General features: G+C 44.6%; 2 protein-coding genes across 6 annotated transcripts; one reads left to right on the plus strand and one right to left on the minus strand.

The window, feature by feature from the left end:
* Window positions 1-1,217: 1,217 nt before the first annotated feature.
* On the minus strand, window positions 1,218-13,572 carry LOC125765968 (uncharacterized). Of its 4 annotated transcripts, none has more exons than XM_049431542.1 (5): window positions 13,313-13,572; window positions 12,426-12,720; window positions 7,051-11,161; window positions 6,763-6,965; window positions 1,218-5,781 (listed from the first exon to the last, which is right to left on the minus strand). In XM_049431542.1, exons 3-5 carry the CDS (start codon window positions 11,080-11,082, stop codon window positions 3,840-3,842), a joined length of 6,177 nt encoding a protein of 2,058 aa, XP_049287499.1. In that variant the 5' UTR covers window positions 11,083-11,161; window positions 12,426-12,720; window positions 13,313-13,572; the 3' UTR covers window positions 1,218-3,839. The 4 variants fall into 4 exon arrangements, with proteins under 4 accessions (XP_049287499.1, XP_049287508.1, XP_049287489.1 ...); XM_049431551.1 differs by lacking the exon at window positions 13,313-13,572 and adding an exon at window positions 12,032-12,276 and having other exon boundaries at window positions 12,426-13,277; XM_049431532.1 differs by lacking the exon at window positions 12,426-12,720.
* A 358-nt stretch (window positions 13,573-13,930) lies between these two features.
* LOC125766007 (uncharacterized) lies at window positions 13,931-20,384 on the plus strand. Of its 2 annotated transcripts, XM_049431583.1 has the most exons (9): window positions 13,931-14,278; window positions 14,390-14,630; window positions 15,189-15,278; window positions 15,847-15,994; window positions 16,075-16,158; window positions 16,938-19,217; window positions 19,281-19,495; window positions 19,938-20,066; window positions 20,149-20,384. In XM_049431583.1, exons 1-9 carry the CDS (start codon window positions 14,157-14,159, stop codon window positions 20,299-20,301), a joined length of 3,462 nt encoding a protein of 1,153 aa, XP_049287540.1. In that variant the 5' UTR covers window positions 13,931-14,156; the 3' UTR covers window positions 20,302-20,384. The 2 variants fall into 2 exon arrangements, with proteins under 2 accessions (XP_049287540.1, XP_049287547.1); XM_049431590.1 differs by lacking the exon at window positions 15,189-15,278.
* Window positions 20,385-20,477: the final 93 nt, after the last annotated feature.

The following is a 20,477-nucleotide window of genomic DNA, read 5'->3' on the forward strand; positions in this document are numbered from 1 at the left end:
AATAATGTATAGAGATGAAGAAGAGGTATTCGGTGCTTTTTGCAACCTTCTCAAATCTACCCGAAGTTACAAATTTATACAACCAACTGATCTGAAAATAAACTCCGGAATTCTCACTGCAAACCAACCATTTATTTCTTATTCCTTAACACTAGAACTACTTAGCGTTTTAAGCGTTTTTCATTCTTGCTTAATTTTGGCCATCCTTGGACGAAGTCATCAGTGCCATCAAATAGCTGAAATGCAACAAATCAGCTGGCAACGATGGTCTGGTGGCAGAGCTGTTCAAGATGGGATCGAAGAGGCTTGCCGCGATTATGCATCGACTAATCGTAAGGATCGTAAGGGTTTGGGACCAGGAGGAACTACCGGACGAGTGGAAGCTGGGTGTCATACACTAACTGTACAAAAATGGCGACAGACTGGACTGTGCTAACTTCCGAGCCATCACAGTCCTGATTGCTGCCTACAAGATCCTGTCCCGAATACTCTTCTGCAGACTTGCGCTCCTTGCCACAGATTTCATCGGAAGCTACCAAGCTGGATTTGATGGGGGCAAATCGACCACCGACTAAATCTTTACTCTGCAATCGGCAGAGAGTTGAACATGCTGTTGCAATCGTTCGAGTCTCACCGGAGTCTGAGGCAAGGAGACGGACTCTCCTGTTTGCTGTTTAACATTCAAGGCACGATTTTCATCCGTTCTCTCCAATTTCTCGGCTTCGCGGATGACATCAATATTATTGGACAGACATCTGATTGAGGATCAATGCGACGAAGACAAAATACCTGCTTTCCGCAAGCTCTGAACGTGATAGAACCCGACTCGGGAGCAGAGTATCAGTTGACGACGACGATCTCGAGGTGGTAGAGGAGTTCTGCTACCTTGGTACGATCGTAACTTTGGACAAAAATATGAGTTCCACAAACTCCTGCGATACAGAAGACTTCAGCAATACATGAAATGCACGATATATCGCACACTCATACGTCCGGTAGTCCTCTACGGGTATGAGTCCTGGATTATGCTAACGGATTATGCCATGCCATGTCTTCGCGACATGCTCGACCGTGAGCAGGCCAGAAAAGAAGAAGTGCTGACGAATTACTATCAACACATCATCCGACCTACTTACCGACCTACAGGATGATTAGGAGGATACATCGTTTACTTTCTTTCACGAATAGACAGAAAAAAAGCGACGAAACACGATAGATAAATAATGATCGAAGTTTTTCAAAGATATTTCCATTTCTTTACATGATCCATGATTTTTGTTGTTTGTTTGTTATTATTAAACCAACTTTTTGTAGTGGGATTTGCCACCTAAAAGTCCAACTACAGTGACAGATATCCGGTTGGCATACACACACACGCACACTGCTCGTGTTCCATTTAATTGTTTTACTGATTTCTACTAGCAGTTCGCCACACTCGCGCCAGCAAGGAACAAAACCATTTTATGTACATCGATCGAACTGCTTATTGAACACTTCACCCAGAACCAAATTGAACAGTGGCCCATGTGTGTGTGTCTTGAGTAGCGTGATTTACAAAAAAAAATAAAAATAATAAACATTAGCGGCTTTTTAATAATAATAAGATAGATTCACAATTACACATCTGTGTGCCCATTTACTAGTTGATCCTTTTTTGTGTATTTTTTGTTTTCTTCTTGTTATCCTTTGTTGTAACCGACTACAAACAAAAGACATACGCATGCAGGAAACAATTGTACCACACATCAAACTATTTATCGCACAATTTATCTGCAGAAATAACGATAATTTTTCCTATTTATTTTAACAAACCTGTCCGCAGTACGGCAGATTTGCATATTCTATCATTCAAATTCATTCCTGTCTTACAACATTGAACCATTTTTAGGCGATTTGCCTGAATGTTGTCGCAACTTTGCTCTCTCTTTCTCTCTCACGCACGAAACACAATGTGTGAACTTTGTTTCGATCGTTGGCCGATTACAGTTACAGTATTTCTTCTTATAGTGGAATCTTCACAAACATTACTGGAGTGGATTATAATCTAGTATGTAGCTGTTATAGATTAGTCTAGTTACGCACGAAGAGACCGTGTTCAAATTGTTGACCTAGCCTTTGTTACTTGGGGATCGGTTTTTTTTTTGAGGAGTTAATGTATTTAACCTGTCTGGTTTGTTCGTTTTGTTTTCCTTATCAATGATATGGCGTCCTCTTCGTTTGTTTTATCTTTGTTTATGGTTTTCTTTTTAATTTTTTTTACAAATTTACGTGTTATGTTCATTCTTTATAAAGTTTGTAGTTAATTTCATACAATAAGATGAATTTCATGAAAAGTAATTTTTGATTTTTTTTAAAGTAGTGTTTTAAAAAAACAACAACAAAAGTATGTTACATTATCCAAGAGATAAAGAAAACGTAATAAAACTTGCTCTTATTAGCCGGGAAGCATTTGAAAACTAAAATGTATTAAATACCTCCCCCGCCCCCAAGCACGTTTCTCAGAGCTAACTTAGGTAAATAATACGTTCATGCTCGAAATGCGTTTGAACATTACACCTCATGTAAGACATACCTTCTCCGTTGTAATATACAGTTTAAGGTTCACGCTTGGCTATTCCAAGCAGCAGAAGGATCGCAAATCACTCTGCGACAGAAAACGAACACACACACATGTATATATTTCCTCCCATCAAGTCTTATTCCGTGCGCAAGAGCTTATGTTACACACGAGAGTTGCACTCTGCACGATTATCCTCTGCCAAGGGACGCACTCTATCGCAACATCAAAGTCCGATCACAAAATAACACAAAATCTACAATTTATTCCCTGGCGAGAAAGTAAAACTTGATATTAAGTGCAAATCGTACCATTTGGCATTTTTGTTTTTAAACGTGTTTAAAGAATGTTCTTAACCGAAACTTCGTTGCAAACGAACAAAAAAAAATAAAATATAAAAATTTGTAATACTTAGAATTATAAACCTAATTGTTTAGCAAAAAAAAAAACTCCAAAATGCGCATTTTTCATTTTAATCGGTGCTTCTTCATCTACAATTGTAATGAACGTGTTAAAAAAAAAAACAAATTTTACAATTTACCCATTCGAATGTTTTCCTATCCGATATGGGTGCTCTCTACAGCACTACAGCACTACAAACAGAACAAAAAATATCGTTCCGCACAGCGAAGTGTGGCGCCGTAACTAAGCAATTCGGTTTTTGTGTTTTCCTATGAGAGTTGCTTCTACTAGCAACCGATTTTTTTTCCTTCTGCCGGTGGGTAAATAACCTAACCACTGTAAATTATATAGTCTCAGTAACGATCTATGGGAAAAAAATGTCTCCGTACACGTACATTGTTCTATCTGTGGACGCGACACCGCAACCTCAAGAAAGATTTTGTTTGCAAATCCTTAAACGCAGCGCTACCTTTAAGCTTGCTCGTCGCAACCGTTCGTTTTCAGCCTCTTTGGAAAAGGAAAACAATTCATGTAACATATTACAGACAGGTATCTTGCTTAAGTCAGCATACGATAGACTTCTCAGTTAAGAAGATGTTAAAAAAAATCAAAATTATTCGAATCACAAACAGGCTGTTAGGCTGTTTAGTGAAACGTTTTCTAAATGTATCGAAATTAAATTTCATTAAAAAAAATTAAAAAAATTTACAATTGCAAAGAGTCATAAAAAAACATAAAAAAAGGGGAAATGAAGTAAAAAAAATAAAACGAAATATTTTCAAATTTCATTCCATTTTCCGTCATTTTACGTAGTGCAAATTTACAATTCTGATGCTACGTTTAGGAAAAAAACAAAAAAAAATTACAAAGCACATCACGCTTAACCTTCTGCGGTGAGTGGATCACGCGCATGATGTATCCGCACATGCTTGTTATGGTTCGTCTTGGTGGCGGACGTTTTACCGCAAATGTTGCACGCAAATGGCCGCTCCCCCGTGTGTATGCGCTTGTGCTCGGTAAGGTAGTACTTCCGGTGAAACTGACGTCCGCACACATCGCACCGATGGCCCTTATCGATCTCGTGCTCGCGCGTATGACGTATCCAGTTGTACTTGCGTATGAATTGACTACCGCAATGGTTACACGTGTACGGCCGTATCGAACGGTGCGCATTAACGTGCGTCACAAAGTCCGATTCGCGCACGAACGCACTCGGACAGTAGGTGCACTGGAACGGTTTCATCGTCGGGTTTGCGTGTGTCCATTTGTGCTGCTTTAGGTTCCAATTTGTGGTGAAGCGCTTGTTGCATATGCCGCACGCAAACGCCATCCGTTCCTTGGTGTGCGTTTCCATGTGCCGGCGCATGCTTGTCTTCGTGTACGGCTGCTGACAGATGCTGCACGGTTCGGTTTTGTTCTCCAGCTTCGCATACTTGTCCGTGTGCGACAACCGGATGTGACGCGTCAGACTGTTCCGGTGGATGAATTTTTCCCGACAGTATGGGCACGATTTTGGCTTCTTTTCGTGTGTCTCTTTGTGCCATTCCATCTTCGCCTGGGTGTGAAAAACTTCCCCACACAGCTGACACACATAGTCCTCCTTCGTTACCGTCCGATTGAGATGGTAACGCTTCCGGTGTTGGGCAAGATTCGAGAAACGCTTAAACGTACGATTGCAAAGCTTACACTTGATCGGTGCATGTCCAGTATGTACCCGCATATGCTCGATCAGCTTCTGCTTGATGACGAACTGTTTGCCACAGTTTCGGCACTGGTGCTCCTTGATGCCAAGATGGCGCTTGATGTGAAGCGAGAAGTTACGCCATTGCTTAAAGTGTCGCCCGCACGTAACGCAGTGCACCGGATGGACATTCAAATGTTCGTTGAACAGATTAAACCGATCGAACTTTTGATGGCAGGTGCCGCATACGTACGTTCGATTGCGAGCCGCTACGGTACAGGCGGATGGTAACATACCATCACGCATCAATGCCGCACCGTCCGTCGTAGAGCCGTCCGGCTGTACCTGAACCTGTGCCACTACAAGCTGCTGCTGTAGTAACTCTTCACCACTCGTACCGGGTACGGCGGAACTACTGCTACCGTCCGGCATCAGCATGCGACTACTTTTAAGCGTTGCTTCACTTTTCCGCTGAATTTCCTGCTTCATCCAATCGTAGTTCATGACGACCGGTATCGGTTGCTTCTTGTACACCTGCTGCTGCTGTTGTTGCTGCTGTTGCTGCATTCCCGCACCATTCCGTTCATTGGCCTGCTCTTGCGTTGTGTGGGACGATAGTGCCAACAGTTCCGTCGCATGTTCCCGTTGTTGATGCTGCCGGCGTTGCTTGATCGTATCGAACACTTTCGGGCAAAGCGTACAGCGGAAGGTACGCGGCACACCACTACCGGACGGTTTTGGACGGCTCGACAGTACCGGTTCCACCTCGCCAGACATCAACGGTAAAGTGGAGCAACCGGCAGCAGCCACACCAAAGTACGACGGTGTCCCGGCCGAAGTGTCATACTTCGTTTCGCACGTTTGCTGCTGTTGCTGGTGATGATGATGGTGGTGATGGTGATGTGTGACCACCTCATCGTACGCACCGGGTGGTTCATGGATGCGTGCTACCATCATGTCAGCGAATGGCATTTTCGGTATAGCATTCTTTAGCCGCCGTCCTTCCGTTTGTTCGTCCACATCGTCACTATCGTTGTTATCGTCCTGCTGCGGTTCAACTTTGCCCGTCATAATACCACCACCGAACGGTAGATCCGCTCCATGCTGCTGATGGTGTTGATGTGTGGTGGAGGAAAATTGGCTACAAATCACCCACAAAGAGAGAAGGAAAACCGAACGATAATTAAAGCGTTTTGTTATATTATTAATTATATTTATATTATATTATTTTATTTATATTTATTATATTTGAAATGGCAAATGAAAAGTAAATTAAATCAAAATAATGTAAAAAATGTAAAAATAAATAGAGTTGGATAAATCTGATTCAGATTCATGACCCTGAATGAATCTTTCAACTGAATGAGTGACTCTGAATCTCTATTCTGAAGATTCGTGAATCCTCATTGAATCATGATTCTTTACAGTGTCGGAACTCAACTCCATTTAAGTTTGTTGGCTGCGAATCATTAAGGATTCATGAATCTTTCAGGATTCATTTGAATTTATGAAAATTGATTCATATTTTAAGAGTCGGCTCATGATTTGAATGACTCTTCACTAAAGATTCATATGAATGAGTCTTTTCAAAAGATTCAATAAGCACAACACTATATAGAGTTGATAAATTAACAAAAGCCTCATTGAATCATGAATCCTTATAGTCAGCAGCCAATCATTAAGGATTCATTTGAATTTATGAAAATTGATTAATATTTTGGGTCATGATTTGAATGACTCTTCACTAAAGATACATATGATTGACTCTTTTCAAAAAATTCAATAAGCACCACACTATATAGAGTAGATAAATTTACAAAAGCCTCATTGAATCATGAATCCTTAGAGTCAGCACATTTGGAATAAATCCACACCCACTCCCACCATCATATTTTGGGAATCGGTTCATGATTTGAATGACTCTTTACTGAATCTTTGACTCATATGAATGGCTTTTTTCAAAAGATTCAATAAGCACAACACTAGGCAAAAACATTTTTAAATTTTTAAAATTGAAAAAAATAAAGAGGAAATTATATTGCTTTGATTTTAAATGCTGATCATATTCTACTTAATCTATAAATGAGAATGATAGCTTTTTGAGTACGAAACGTATACATACAATGAAACACGCGAATTGATGTATTGGTTGCTGACCGTGGTGGCGTGTGCGTTGTTGCCACCGCTGTGCTGCTGCTGATGGTAAAAATGATCCGTTACGGCAAACATGCCCTGATTCCGGCTGCTCAGATTCCAACACTCCTGTGCGGTCGATAAATCATATGAGCTTGGATAAATCGGTACATTCTCACCGACCGCGTACATCTGTATGGGTGAGATAAAACCCCCCCGGGAAACAATTGTTAAAAAAAAGTTAAAAATAGGTAAGAAAGTGGATGATTGCGCTTACCCGATGGTTCCAGGAAGTAACGTCCATATCGCCGTTGCTTTCCTGTTCGGAAATTTCACCTTTCGCCGGCATCTTTTCGTCGGTGCGTATGTTTAGGCTTTCCGTCGACGGTGCCCGCTCCATGCTGGTGGACGCAATCGATGAGCCGGACGGTAAGAGGGACCGTGTACCACCGCTAATGCCACTACCTTCACCGTGTTCCTTACCGAGACCAGCACTCTGGCTGGTGCTGTTACTGGTGTTACTAGCCGTATCATTCGTCATACCGTCAAAGCTGTTTTTCGGTATCGTACTCATATCCAGAAACGAAGAAGTTGACGTATCCATCTCATCTTCAGCGTACGGTTCCGTTTTAGCCGTTTTCAAACCAATCATCGATTGAGGCGACATTTGCTCATCGGCGTTAGCGATGGTTGTGGTGGAATTATTAAAACTATGATGTCCCATACAACCTTCCTCGGTGTGTTCGTACATCGAACCGCCAGCAAAGCGTGGCGACGATGAGGATGAAGGTCCCGCCTCGTGGAAATCTTTCCCACACTTTCCTTTCAACGTTTCCGCCTTCTTTCGCTGTTCATCTCTATCCGCTTTCCTGGTGCTAACGTTCGCCGCACGCATCTTCGACCGTGTCCCACCCACGTGTTCGATCTTACGCGACGATGGTCCAGCCTCAAGCAAATCCTTCTCATCATCCGTAGTGATAATGCCGGAATGGAAACGTTTCATCACCAGACTGCCGGGCAAATTGTTCGCATCATCCGATTTACTGTACGGCTGCATTGAACCTTCCTGCATACCGGCAATCGATTCATTTTTCATGTCGGTAATGCTCAACGGATCAACTGCGTCGGATTTGTCGGATTTCACCCGGCTCAGCATCATTAGCAACTGTTCCCGGTCTGGCTGGTCCGACGGAATTGGTGACGCGGAACGCTTCGGCTCCGGATGTCCTATTGGATCCTCCTGGAACACATTGTCATATTCATCCTCATCACTATCCAATTGCTCCTCGTACACGACGTTCGCTTCCTGGTCCATATCATCGTCCACTTCCTTCTCATCATCCTCATCTCCTTCAATCATTTCATTGCCGTCCATTTTCTTAACATTACACCGTTCTTCCTCCTCCTCCTCATCTTCCTCTTCCATTTCCTCCGGCTCATCCTCATCCTCTTCTTCGTCCTCTTCCGCTTCCTCGTCTTCCTCCACTTCCGCCTCTTCCTCTTCCTCCTCTCCTTGCAATGGTGCACAATCGGTTACATCCTCCGCCATAAGCTCAATTCGTCCATCGCGCTCCATCAAACGACGCTGGACCTGTTCCGCGATCGTGTCCCGTCTGGGCGATTCGATCGCTCTGTTTCTTATCCTTGGCAGTGGATGGTAAATCGTTTCGCCCGCCTCATTTACGTAGGAAATGTTGTACGCACCGACATCGATCTCTTCTTTGGGATGCGATGGTTTGTGTCCGTCGATAGCAGCATCGTGCAGTTGGTTTGATTTGATCGATGGTTTCGCTGATGTGTGTGCAGCTGACGGTGCATTATCTACCAGCCGGGTATACTCTTGCTTGATCGGTTTCATCAGCAATTGCTGCGTGTGTAACGTGTGATTTTCCATCGTGACGTAGCAACTGTTCGGTGTGCTAGAAGCGAGCGGATGATGCTCCAGCTTCTCATCGTCCGGTGGCCGGTACGCATGGACAGGGACCGTTGAGCTAGTGTGTGCTACAATACCGCTGTTAGCATCAGTCTTTTGTATTACGGCCGTAATGCCGTTGAACGATGTGGAAGAAAACGGTTCCGTTCGTGGCTGTTGTTGCTGGGCCGCATTCGTACAGACAACTTCCGCCAGCGTATTGAGCGCGGTCGCAAGCTCTATCGTAGCGGAAGGCATACCACTCCAGGCCGGATTCATTCCCACCATCTCATCCTGGTCGTGCACCGCAACCTCACCACCATCGGCGGCACGTTGCGATTCACCATCCTGCGGCTGTGTACGCTTTGGCTTGATTGCTAACTTTTTCGGTGGCCGAAAACGTTGCTTCTGGCGCGAAACATAATCACGACCGGCTAACGCAGACGATGCGCAAGAGAAGCTTTTGCCTATCTCTTCTTCGGCCGGTGTCGATACGGCAGTGGTGGTGGTGGTGTTGTTGTTGGTCGCATTGTTCGGCGGGCTCGTACCTTCCGGTGAACATTCCAGCTTTATGCCCTGCCAGGCGCGTACGATTTTGGGCGGCGTTGATGGTCCGGAGGACGGTGAAATCGTCACGGTGGTTGGTGTAGTGTTGCCTGTCATTCGGAACACCAGCCGTTTTATTTGCTGCTGTATGGGTGACGGGGAACATGGTAGTGGTTGTGGTGTTTTCCGAATAACGCTAGTTACCATTGCGTTACTGATGGCTGTACTGTTGGTATTAGTGTTAGTGGCCGCAGCTGTTACTGAGGCTGATTTTAACTCTGAACCTTGCTGTACCGAATGTAGCTCCCCTTGCTCATCGCCACTAGCGAAACGCTTGCTTTCCCCTTGTTCGTCTTCCCACTGCTCTCGAATTTCTTCGTCCGCGTAATTATCCTCATCCTGCCAAGCGTCACTATATACCTCCTCATGGTCGTAATCGGTTGCCATGTGTTCTATATCATTCTGGTCGTCAGATATTTCCACACTCCCAGGCATATTAGCCTGCTGCTGGTTCTGTTCCTCCGTGGTGCATTCCGTTTTAGGCGCTATAGCTAGCAACGATCGACCGGGAGCGCTCGTTGCGAATGTCGATGGTCGTCGTTCGGTTGTGGGTGGTATTAGTGTCGTTTTGTCGCCTACGATCGACATCTGGCCGGCATTCAGCTGAAGAATAATTTCCTGTATATCCTTCAACTTACTCTGCACCTTTACGTTGCTGATGACTTTCACAACGTTCGCTTTCGGTGATGGTGTGGACAACAGATTAGCTTTGGATGTGATAGCAGTTAACGATTGTTCGGTTGACGCAGCTGAACCGCCAGTGCTGCTGGTGATGGTGTTGGATGTTGCCGCAACAACTCTTGTACCGATGTTTGTTGCCGTCGCAGCACCGTAAGCGTGTTTCGGTGTTGTTGGTACTGGTGGTGGGTTTGCCGTTACAGCCCCTTCATCGACACCACGTTCCGTTACGGTTTGCGCTGATGCGTACTGTTTGAAGGCGGAATTTGATGCTTCCGTGTGCAGCTTGGGAACCAACTGAATTTGTTGCGCGACAACACCAACGCTGCTTTTCGGTACGGTCAACTGTACCGTTTGGTGTTGGATCGGTGTAATCTGCGTGTTCGTTGCAATCGTCGATGATATGGCCCGACTGTACGGTGGCGGTGGTCCAGAGTACAGCTCGTTGGTGTAACGCGGATAAAAGGTGGCAGACGCAACAGTCGGTCCGGTGGTACGGGAGGAACCTGCCTCCCCGTTTCCATTTCCACTCGACTCGGTATAATCTTCACCCAAAGTGCCGATACCCGACAGATCAGCCGTTTGCATCGTACCGATCGTAGCGGGCTGTGCCGAAGCGACGGTTGTTATTGTCGACAGTGCTGATACTGTCGCGACCGGTTGTACCATTTCCCGCTTTATAAGCGTTACATTGTTCAGCTGGAAGCTGGGTATACCGTGCGCATCGATCGCTTTTACCACGGCAAACTGTGGCGGTTGGCTAACGGTCGCCTGTACGGCACTGCTCGAAGCGGCCAGTATCGCATTATCCATATACACCGCCGGTTGCGTATCGTAAATGCCCAGCGAGGTGGTCCGTTCGTTCGTCCGTATCGTGAGCGCATTGCTGCTCGCGGACGCAGTAGTACCGATGCTGGTTGCGTTGCCCGCCGCCGGAATGATTTCATCGGTGCCCAACTCTTCGAGCGTACCGGGATAGTAGCCGACCACATCGTGCTTCACCCGGCTAACCAACGCCTTTATCACATTCTCCTTCGGATGGGTGTCTAAATGCTCGGCCAGGCTCATGCCCGACCGCAGGAACAGCGTACAGACGGGACATTCGATCGCCATGCTGGCGCGCTCTGGTCTTCCTTCCGCGGTTCAATGCTGCTACAGCTCAATTAATTCGTCGCCGGGTGCGGTTATGCAGCTAAAAAAAAACAAAACGAAAACAGTTACACACAGCTGAAAGTTATTGAAAATTTAAAAATGGGGCTTGTAAGAAATATGATGCCCAGGAATATTTTAGTGATTTGTAATAACTTTGATTATTTGAACTTGAGATGACTCTCATGGAACATTTTCGTGTATGGGAAAATGTTGATTAATTTGTAATAAAATGTAATAATTTTTTTCTCTTTTAAACAGATGAGAAATTCGTCATCCGAATGCTTACTCGAAGGAAATAAATAATAAAAAATTAAAATGTGTCCAGCCCTATGTGCCTGGTACCTCTTTCGTCAGATAAAAAAAACAAAATAAGAGATGAAAATATTTCACAGAAAACAATCTCTCGAAGGAATAACACCAACAACATTATTTCACTTTCCCGATCGGAAGGACAATACAATTTTGTTAGTGATTTTTTTTGGAACCGACTACGCTTCCGATACTTGATTGTTCTAGTTCCAAAGAAATGAAAAAGAGAAAAATACAGTCTGACTTTAGTTTTGTTCTTTGCTTGCCCCTTCTTCAACACTCCTCTCGCGACGTTCTATTTCTTTGTAATGCGTTTGAAGATGTTTGAACTTCTATGTAATGTGCGCCAGCTGGTTTTTGCGAGAAATTTTTGGATAGAACGAACAGCAAAATGCAAAAACGCCGTGACGCTTCTACGTGTTAATTGCTTGTTTTTTGGGGCGTTTTCTTTACTCTAGCTCCCCTGTTACGATATCTTTACTATTTGGTTTGTTTCGTGCGGGCTGTTGAACGTTAATTTTTTTTTCAAGCGCAGTAGGCCAAACTATGTCTAATTGCTCTACGCTGACCATATGTAGTTTTGAGTGGAATTTGCAATTACCCAAATCGCTACTCTCGGGGCACAAGGACATCATATGATATATACTGCGAGATACTGTAACGATGTGACTATGTTTTTTTGGCAATTTGTTCCAGGTACAGTTTAACTAAATTTATACATATATCCGTCGTCAGTCTTCCTTTCTCCAGCCGTTCACGGTTCGTTGTGGATCAATATTCATCAATAGAATCTAAGCAGAGTGTGTGTGTCTGGACGCAGAGACAGCTTTCGTACCGATCGAGCAGCTTCTCATATTTCAAACATCCGGAGGTGGGTTTTTGCAGAAACAACGAATGAAGAAGACATTAGGGGTTGAAAATTGGAACGATTTGTGAGATATTTTTGCTTCTCTTCTCGCTACTGATTTAATTTTTCCTTTCGACGCACAACTTACCCGTGACCATGTTGCAACGCACACATATTCACAATCGGGACTTGAACTCTCGTTCGAGCATTCTTTCGATTAAAGCGAAGATGCGTTTGCGTGTGAATGCTTCTCCCGTGGTCACTTCTAGGTAAGAAAAGGGATTTTGGGCAAGCGTTTGACAGTTGCCTACCAGGGAAACGGAGGTTGATACCGGCGGTTGTTGGGTTGTACAGGATTGATTGCTGTGCTCTGCTATTCTTTTCCCTTGTACGGGAGGCCCTGTTTTTTTTCTCGCTGCAATTATGCACGAACCAATTCCATACTTGGGAAAGAAACTTTTGTTATTAGAAAAACGGTTCAAACGGTAGCCATCTTTACACCGTGGGCAAGGGGAACAGCCTGTAACACTACACTTGGGGGGAACAGATATTCCTATATGGAAATATAATTCTTCTATTCTCGTTAAGCGTCTGTCTTCATCTCAAGCGAAACATTCACATACTTTGCAATCGAAATTAAGTAAATATATGCTAGTTTTACCCACAACATGGCCTCCGAACGAATCGACATAAAAGATAACTATCATGGCCGTATGTATTGACTTTTTTAACAATCTCTCACACACATACACGTATTTACATGCACATTGCTTATAGCACACCACATACGCACTCCCTCTTGTGCTTTCCTGCTCTTGCAAATGGTCAGTCTCTTTCGTGCTCACGCAAAACTACGTATACGCCATGGGTTTGCAGGGGCAAAAGCTTACCCCAAAATCGATTCGAAAATCATTCTGACGTCGAATCGACAAATGGAATTTTCACCCACGTATCCTAATGTGCGTAGGCTCTAACGCTGAACAATGGTTATAATTTGTTTAATTAGCAAAGAAAAACAAGGTTAAAGTTATTCACCTGCAGCACCACACCACGGACGAGACTAAAATTGACTACTAAACTATTCGTTTTCACCGTAAAACTCTCACTGACGGTCTGGCACAGACCTATCTCGCTATCGTTCCACACCATTAAAAAGGGAAAAAAGACACACGCACACTTCGATGCATGCTGGAATACAAATACCTTCCGTTTACATACCGTTTAGAACGCTTGCTTGAAGAGTCGGCATCAGGGGTCGGTAAACATGTAGTGATGGGGCGAATACGGAACTGTACACAATATTTAGTTTTTAATATAGATCAGCTTCCTTTTGTTAATAAATATAAATATAATACAACAAAAGTGCTTTGCAAACTTAAAAAATGAACTTGTGTAAAGGAATGAAATTAAAATATCTGATATTTTAGATTAATGGAATTCAGTTCATCAACCGATTTTTTATGGCTATAGAAATTATTTCTACAAAGCAAAATAACTTACCGCAGCAGAAATAAAATAAGACAATTCGATGAAATGTCATGAAATATTAAATGAGTTAATTTAATGCATTTTTTTATATCTGATAGCTTGCCGATACCTGACGTAATTATGTCATTTATCGTGGCGAAACCGAGGCGAAAAAAACTAGCTATTTTTTGTGATGATCAGACGAAACACAGCTGTCAAGGGGTATTGAAAATTTTCGACTACGGCCTGATGGCAGGCGTTTCGTGCAAAGCAATCATAGTAAAAAAGCAACAATTCGGAACGGTGCACTGTGAAAATCGGCACGGTAGTGAGGTCTGTTGGAACGTTACTGGCATCAACGGCCACTTGGCAGAACACGGGTTTTGTGCGCTGCTCGTGTTAATTTTTCAGTATGGCCAGCGGAAGTGAGAGCTCCGATGAGTTTTACGATGCACTGGAGGACAGTATAGTGGCTAGATCTTCGATCGAAACTGAAGGAGGCAGGGCCACAAGTGGTGGTGGCAGCACTAGCAAGTATGCAAACAACTACACCGTCCGATATTTTCTTTTTATTGGTTTATTCCACTTCGTTCCTAATCTTTTTTTTTATTGGCTTACACCCTCCCGTATCTAATAATGACGCAGAAGACGTTCCGCGAATCGCACCGAAACGAGTCATTCGGCGGAGCACGTAACCAGCAGAGATCATCATGCAGCACCGTACACGGAAAGTTTGTCATCCGTACAGCAAGACCGGATCGGACAGCTTGTACCGATCGTGGACAGCACCACGAGAAGGAGCCCTCTCAAACCGGCCACGAAAGGGCTCTCGGAAAGTGTGGCCTCCGCTGCCTTTGGTGACAAACCGTTCAAAGAACCGAAGTCGGTAAGTGACCGTCGTGACCGTGTCCGGTCCCGCGTACGCTTTCTTGTACTGTCTATATTCCTCTTCCTTTTAAGTTTTTTTTTATTTGTTCCGTAACTTGGTTATTTTTGTTGTTGTTTGTTGAGAAGCATGAGCATCAGGTTTTGCCTTATTTTTTGTGAAAGTATTCGTCCGTTACCGTTTAGTAATTGGTTACCTCTAACTCATATTTGCAAGGCTCTTCCTTCCTGTGCGTTATACCGTTCACAACACGGTCCGTAGTGGAAGAGCATTTTACAGCAAAAGTCTTAGCAATCTTCAAACAGCATCCGAAAGGTCACAAACAACGATGATGTCAACACCACGCTTGAATATCGCAAATGGAAAACCGTCAATCAACACACCGATCAACTGCTGCAAGCAACTGCAATCTGTGCCGCAAAAAAATGTGCATACAATTAACGCTTGTACAATCGTGTTGTATATTCCGTACAGTTAGCCTAATCTGCTCGCCTTACTACATCTTAGTTATCCGTTACCTGTTTCTATTTGTTTTTCTTCCGTTTTTCTTTACCGTAGCTTCGTAGTCAGCGATTTCACGAGTTGCGCCAAAGCATGCAAAACGACGAAGACGAGAATCCTGGCAATATTCTGACGCCTGACTCACAGGTACTGATAGCACGCACTGATACTGCCGATGCAGCAAAGACAGTGCGTGTGTTCCAAAAAAAATCCCCCCCCCCCCATTATTCCCGTAGCAGATTATTGCAACGAATGATTTATCAAACTTTGACGAAAGCTTACGTCCCACGATGCACACTGTTGCAGAGTTTTTTTCCTTCCTATAATATTTCAAATTCCTGAAAAATTTTTTTTGTTAATGTCCCGTATCATTTTAATCACTGTGTTTTTATTGTTTTCAAATATATTCGTATGACCGGGATCGTAGCGTGAAGGTGTTGTAAATTCGTAAACCAATATTTGTTTATGTTTGTTTATCTTTCTGCTCAATCGTTTCTAGTTCTATTTGATTTGTTTGTATTAGAAATAGATATGATGCGTAGCGCTTAGAATCGTAGTTTATTGTTGCGTTTCATATACTTCTTCACATCGTTCTATCGTTTAACTTCCTCCTCGGTTTTTGCACGAGTGCTGCACCTAACGATGTGTCATGTTTTTTCCCCCTCAAACCTTGTTTCCCATTTCTAACAATCGCTCGCATGTTTCGTACTTGCAGAATAGCTCCGTAGAGGGTATGTACGTGACAAGCAGCAGATCGAACTATCCGTTTCGCGTGATTGAAAGCGATGTTGCCAGCATCCACAGCATTTCCTCACTCGGCATTGTCGGGCGCATAATGGCGGGCGGTAGTATAGATGCAAGCGGTAAGACCGCCAGCGTTAAACTCTCCTCTGTGATTCATTCCTCTGTGCAGTTTTATTCATCTTTGTTTCTCTTCTTACAGCGCACAGCGCAGCTTCATCCAGTATGAAGCAGATGCAAGCGACGAGCAAACAACAAACCAGTAAAAAAGCCAGCAGCGGAACAGGTACGCGATGGGCAGGAGAATTATTTATTTAAGAATTTTGAAAGCAAAATTAAAAAAAAAAGCAAAAACAAAATATTTAAAGTGGCAGAATTTGAGAACGATTATTCCTCATAAACAAAAAAAAACAAATAAAGTGTTTTTTTGGTGAGGAATAATCGTTCTCAAATTCTGCCACTTTAAATATACAGTGGAACGCCGATTATCCGTGTTGATCGGGACTCAGCCCCTGCCGGATAAGCGAATTTCACGGATAATAGGCACAACTCTTTTTATTCATAAATATTAGTGTTTAGTGTGTAATGGTAGGTTTTTTTTGCTAAAGCTAAATGTTAATATTCTTAGGTGCACTTTGCAAAAAAAAAGTTTGTTCTATTTTGTCGAAATTGAGCCAATTGTACCATTTCCTATTGAGGCTTTTATTTCATGCCATCACCGGTTTGCAGTTAGATAAGTCAATTCACCTTTTTTAACTGTCATTTCCGAGCTGCACGGAAAATAGTACAGCCGGATTAAAAGGTACCCGGATAATCGGCGCTCCACTGTAAATATAAATCGATAGTATTAAATTGTACTTGAGAAAGCTAAAACTAACATGTTTGATAGGTGGAAAAGATTAAGCTTATCTTTAAGTGTATCTATTTTAACTTATCTGTGTATCAAAAACATTTTTTAATAGCATTGGTAAATGTTATCAACACACTGTCAATGCAATTGAGATCGATTAAGTGTACAGAAGCTCGTGTAATCGTCTTTCCACTTCTCTTTTTTCCCATTGTCAGCAAATACAGATGTTACCAACAGCACAAAGCACCTTGCTAACTCGAAAACCACCGATGCAGCGGTATTCACGGTCCCTACCACTACCACCACCACCACCACCACCACCTCCGTACCAGAGCGCCCAGTGGCACCGCCACGTCGGAAGAAGAAGACGCGCAAACTGTCGAGCAGCTCGTCCGAGCAGTTCAACATGAACGAAGGCCTTAAGCTACCACCGGCAGACAGCTCATCGAGCGAGTTGCTTATGGTGAAGCTACCACCACCGATCGGTGATGCGGGTGGCCGTGGTGTTGGGCTTGAACAGGCCACCATCATCACTACCAAGCACAGCAGCAGCACGGGAAGCAATGGGGTGAGCAGTGCGAGCGGGTCCGACGTTACCACGACCGGTGGGGACAGCACCAGCGGACAAACGCTTCCATCACCGGCCACGCTGGAATCGATCACGCGCGAAATAGAGAACTCGTTTGAAGAGGCAGCGAGTGCGGTTGTGGTCACAAATGGTGGTAGTGGTAGCGTTGGTGGTGGCGAAGGTTCATTAAAGCGTATTGCGCACCAATCGTCCACAGCAATGGCGCTCGGCGGCAGTCAGTCGAAATGTAGCCATATCAGCCCAACGGGCAGCATTAAGAGCATTTCCGGTCCGTCGTCCCACGTCAGCTGGACGGACAATGCGCAGGGGCTGAACATTTACAAGGCAACCAAGGGCCAGTACGTGGTGAAGCCGACCGATGGTGCATTCAACAAAGCGGAAGGACCGTCCCGGGATGAGATTGCACGGGTCGAGCGTATCCGGCGGGAATTTTTCCGCAATGTCGGTAGCGTCGGGGCGGGCGGTAGTGGTACGGGCAGTGTCGGCGGTGTACCGGGGCTTGGTGTCGGTGGGATGAGCAATCATCGCAAAAACTACTCCTTCACCGGTACGAACAGTCTGGAAGGTGGTATACGGCATGGTAGCCAGACCGGCAAGCAGCTGCATTTGCGCGAGCGCCGTAAATCTGCGGGCGATGAGGAACAGTTCAAGCAGATGAACATGTACGTACGTACGCGCACCAACTCGGGCAAGCAGCTGACGGATATGGAGATACTCGAACAGGTGCCGGTGAAGAATCTGGATACGGGGGAAAACTTCCCACTGTCGGCAGTGGAGGAGAAGTTACCGCACTGTATCAATCCACTGTCGTTGCACATCATGCGCCTGACGAGCCATATCCCGGAAACGGACGAAGAGTCGGTTGGGCCGCAACCGGACTCGGACTCGATACAGCCCGGGTACGAGGAGGAGCTGGAAGCGGAGGGAATGGAGGGTGGCCGTTTGAAACGACGAACCGCACGGTTGAAACGATTCTTCCGCTCGACGGCGAAGAAAACGGTCAACAAAGCGAAATCGATCGCGTCGGAAGTGTCACACGCACGGCACAAAGAGGATGTAGCGGACATACAGGATGTGGGCAATCCGGAGCAAAACATTAAAATTAAAGCGTCCAGCACGAACAAGGGACCGTACGATTTTGCGAAGTTGCAGCACGTGCAGGATCTGTCCGGGGAGCATACGGTTGCGGTGTGGTGCATGAAGTTTAGCAGCTGTGGACGGTTGCTAGCGACCGCTGGACAGGACCGTGTGCTCTGCATCTGGGTGCTGAAGGATGCCTATCCCTTCTTTCAAACGATGCGCACGAAGTACAATGCGTACCAAAAATCGTCACCATCACCGTCGGAAGAGGCACTCAACACGACGTTCGTTTCCGTGTGCAAGGATGAATCGTTTTCGGCGGAACCGTCCGATGATCCATCGCCGGGACCGTTTATGTCACGTTCGTTTTGCACCTACACCGGCCATACGTCCGATCTGCTAGATGTGTCCTGGTCGAAGAATTACTTCATCCTGTCCAGCTCGATGGACAAAACGGTCCGGTTGTGGCATATCTCCCGGCGCGAATGTCTCTGCTGCTTTCAGCACATTGACTTCGTGACCGCGATTGCGTTCCATCCGCGGGATGATCGTTACTTTCTCAGCGGCAGCCTGGACGGTAAGCTGCGCCTGTGGAACATCCCGGAAAAGAAGGTCGCCCTGTGGAATGAGGTGGACGGACAGACGAAGCTCATCACGGCGGCAAACTTTTGTGCGAATGGTAAATTCGCGGTCGTCGGTACGTACGATGGGCGGTGCATCTTCTACAACACGGATCAGCTGAAGTATCACACACAGATCCATGTACGGTCGACCCGTGGCCGTAATGCGATCGGGCGCAAAATCAGCGGTATCGAACCGATGCCAGGTAATGGCGTAAATCGTACGGTGCGAATTCATCACAATAATAATTTTTTTTCGCGAATTCTAGGTGAGGATAAAATTCTGGTCACATCAAACGATAGCCGCATCAGGTTGTACGATTTGCGGGATTTAAATCTTAGCTGCAAGTACAAGGGTTACCTAAACTCGTCCTCCCAAATCAAGGCGTCTTTCAGCCATGACGGCAAGTACATCATATCCGGTTCGGAAAATCAATGCATCTACATCTGGAAGACGCACCACGAATACACCAAGCTTAGCTCGGTAAGTACGAGCCTCCTGCGCACCGCGTTACAGGGTATCGCGCAATTTTTTGACACATTTCTCAAGGTTTTTTGAACGCGTCTCAGAAATTTTTGATTTCGTCCCACAATCTTTTGAATTCGTCCCATAGTTTTTTTTAACAGCTTCCCAATTATTTTTTGCTCCCAAATATTTATTTAGGAAGAAATTAGCTCCATATAATAACATTCAAAAATACTTGGGAAGGCGTTAAAAAATTATGAGACGAATCCAAAAATATATGGAACGCGTTCAAAAGATTGTGAGACGAAATCAAAAATTTCTTGAATGCGTTCAAAATATTGTGACACGAAATCAAAAATAACTGGGAAAGTGTGAAAAAATTGCGGTCTATCCTCTGTAATCATTCCACCTTTTTTTATGACCCTTTTTGTCTGTCCGGGGGCTGTGTCTTTACTTGCAGGTTCGGCGTGATCGAAGCGATTTCTGGGAAGGTATTAAGGCGCACAACGCCACCGTAACGTGTGCAATATTCGCACCCAAACCGGAGGCAATTATCATGCCCGATTTGGACGAATTCAACCGCAGTGATGTAAGTTGTGGCAACGTGTACCGGGGAAAGTTTTTTTTGATTAATTAATTCGTTTTTTTATCTTTCTTCTTCTTCTACACAGATCACACTCAACGTATCACTCGTGGAACAAGCCATCAAAGCGTGCGGTGGATATGTGATGGTAAGCGCCGACTTTAGCGGTTGTATTAAGGTGTTCATCAACAAAACGAAACCGAAGCACAGCAGCCTTCCGTACACGGCAATAGCGGATTGAACGGTGATGCATTCACGGTCGTTACACGGTGCCGATCAGCAATCAAAATTTCTGTTCAATTGTCCTTGTTTTTTTTGCTATTTTATCTATTTTATACATATGTTGGTGTTAGCGATGCGGTTTAACAAAAACAAAAAAAAAACTAAACGGACAATAGACTGTAGAGATGTAGTGAG

Source organism: Anopheles funestus, chromosome X (assembly GCF_943734845.2).
Source record: "Anopheles funestus chromosome X, idAnoFuneDA-416_04, whole genome shotgun sequence".
NCBI classification, from domain to species: domain Eukaryota; kingdom Metazoa; phylum Arthropoda; class Insecta; order Diptera; family Culicidae; genus Anopheles; species Anopheles funestus.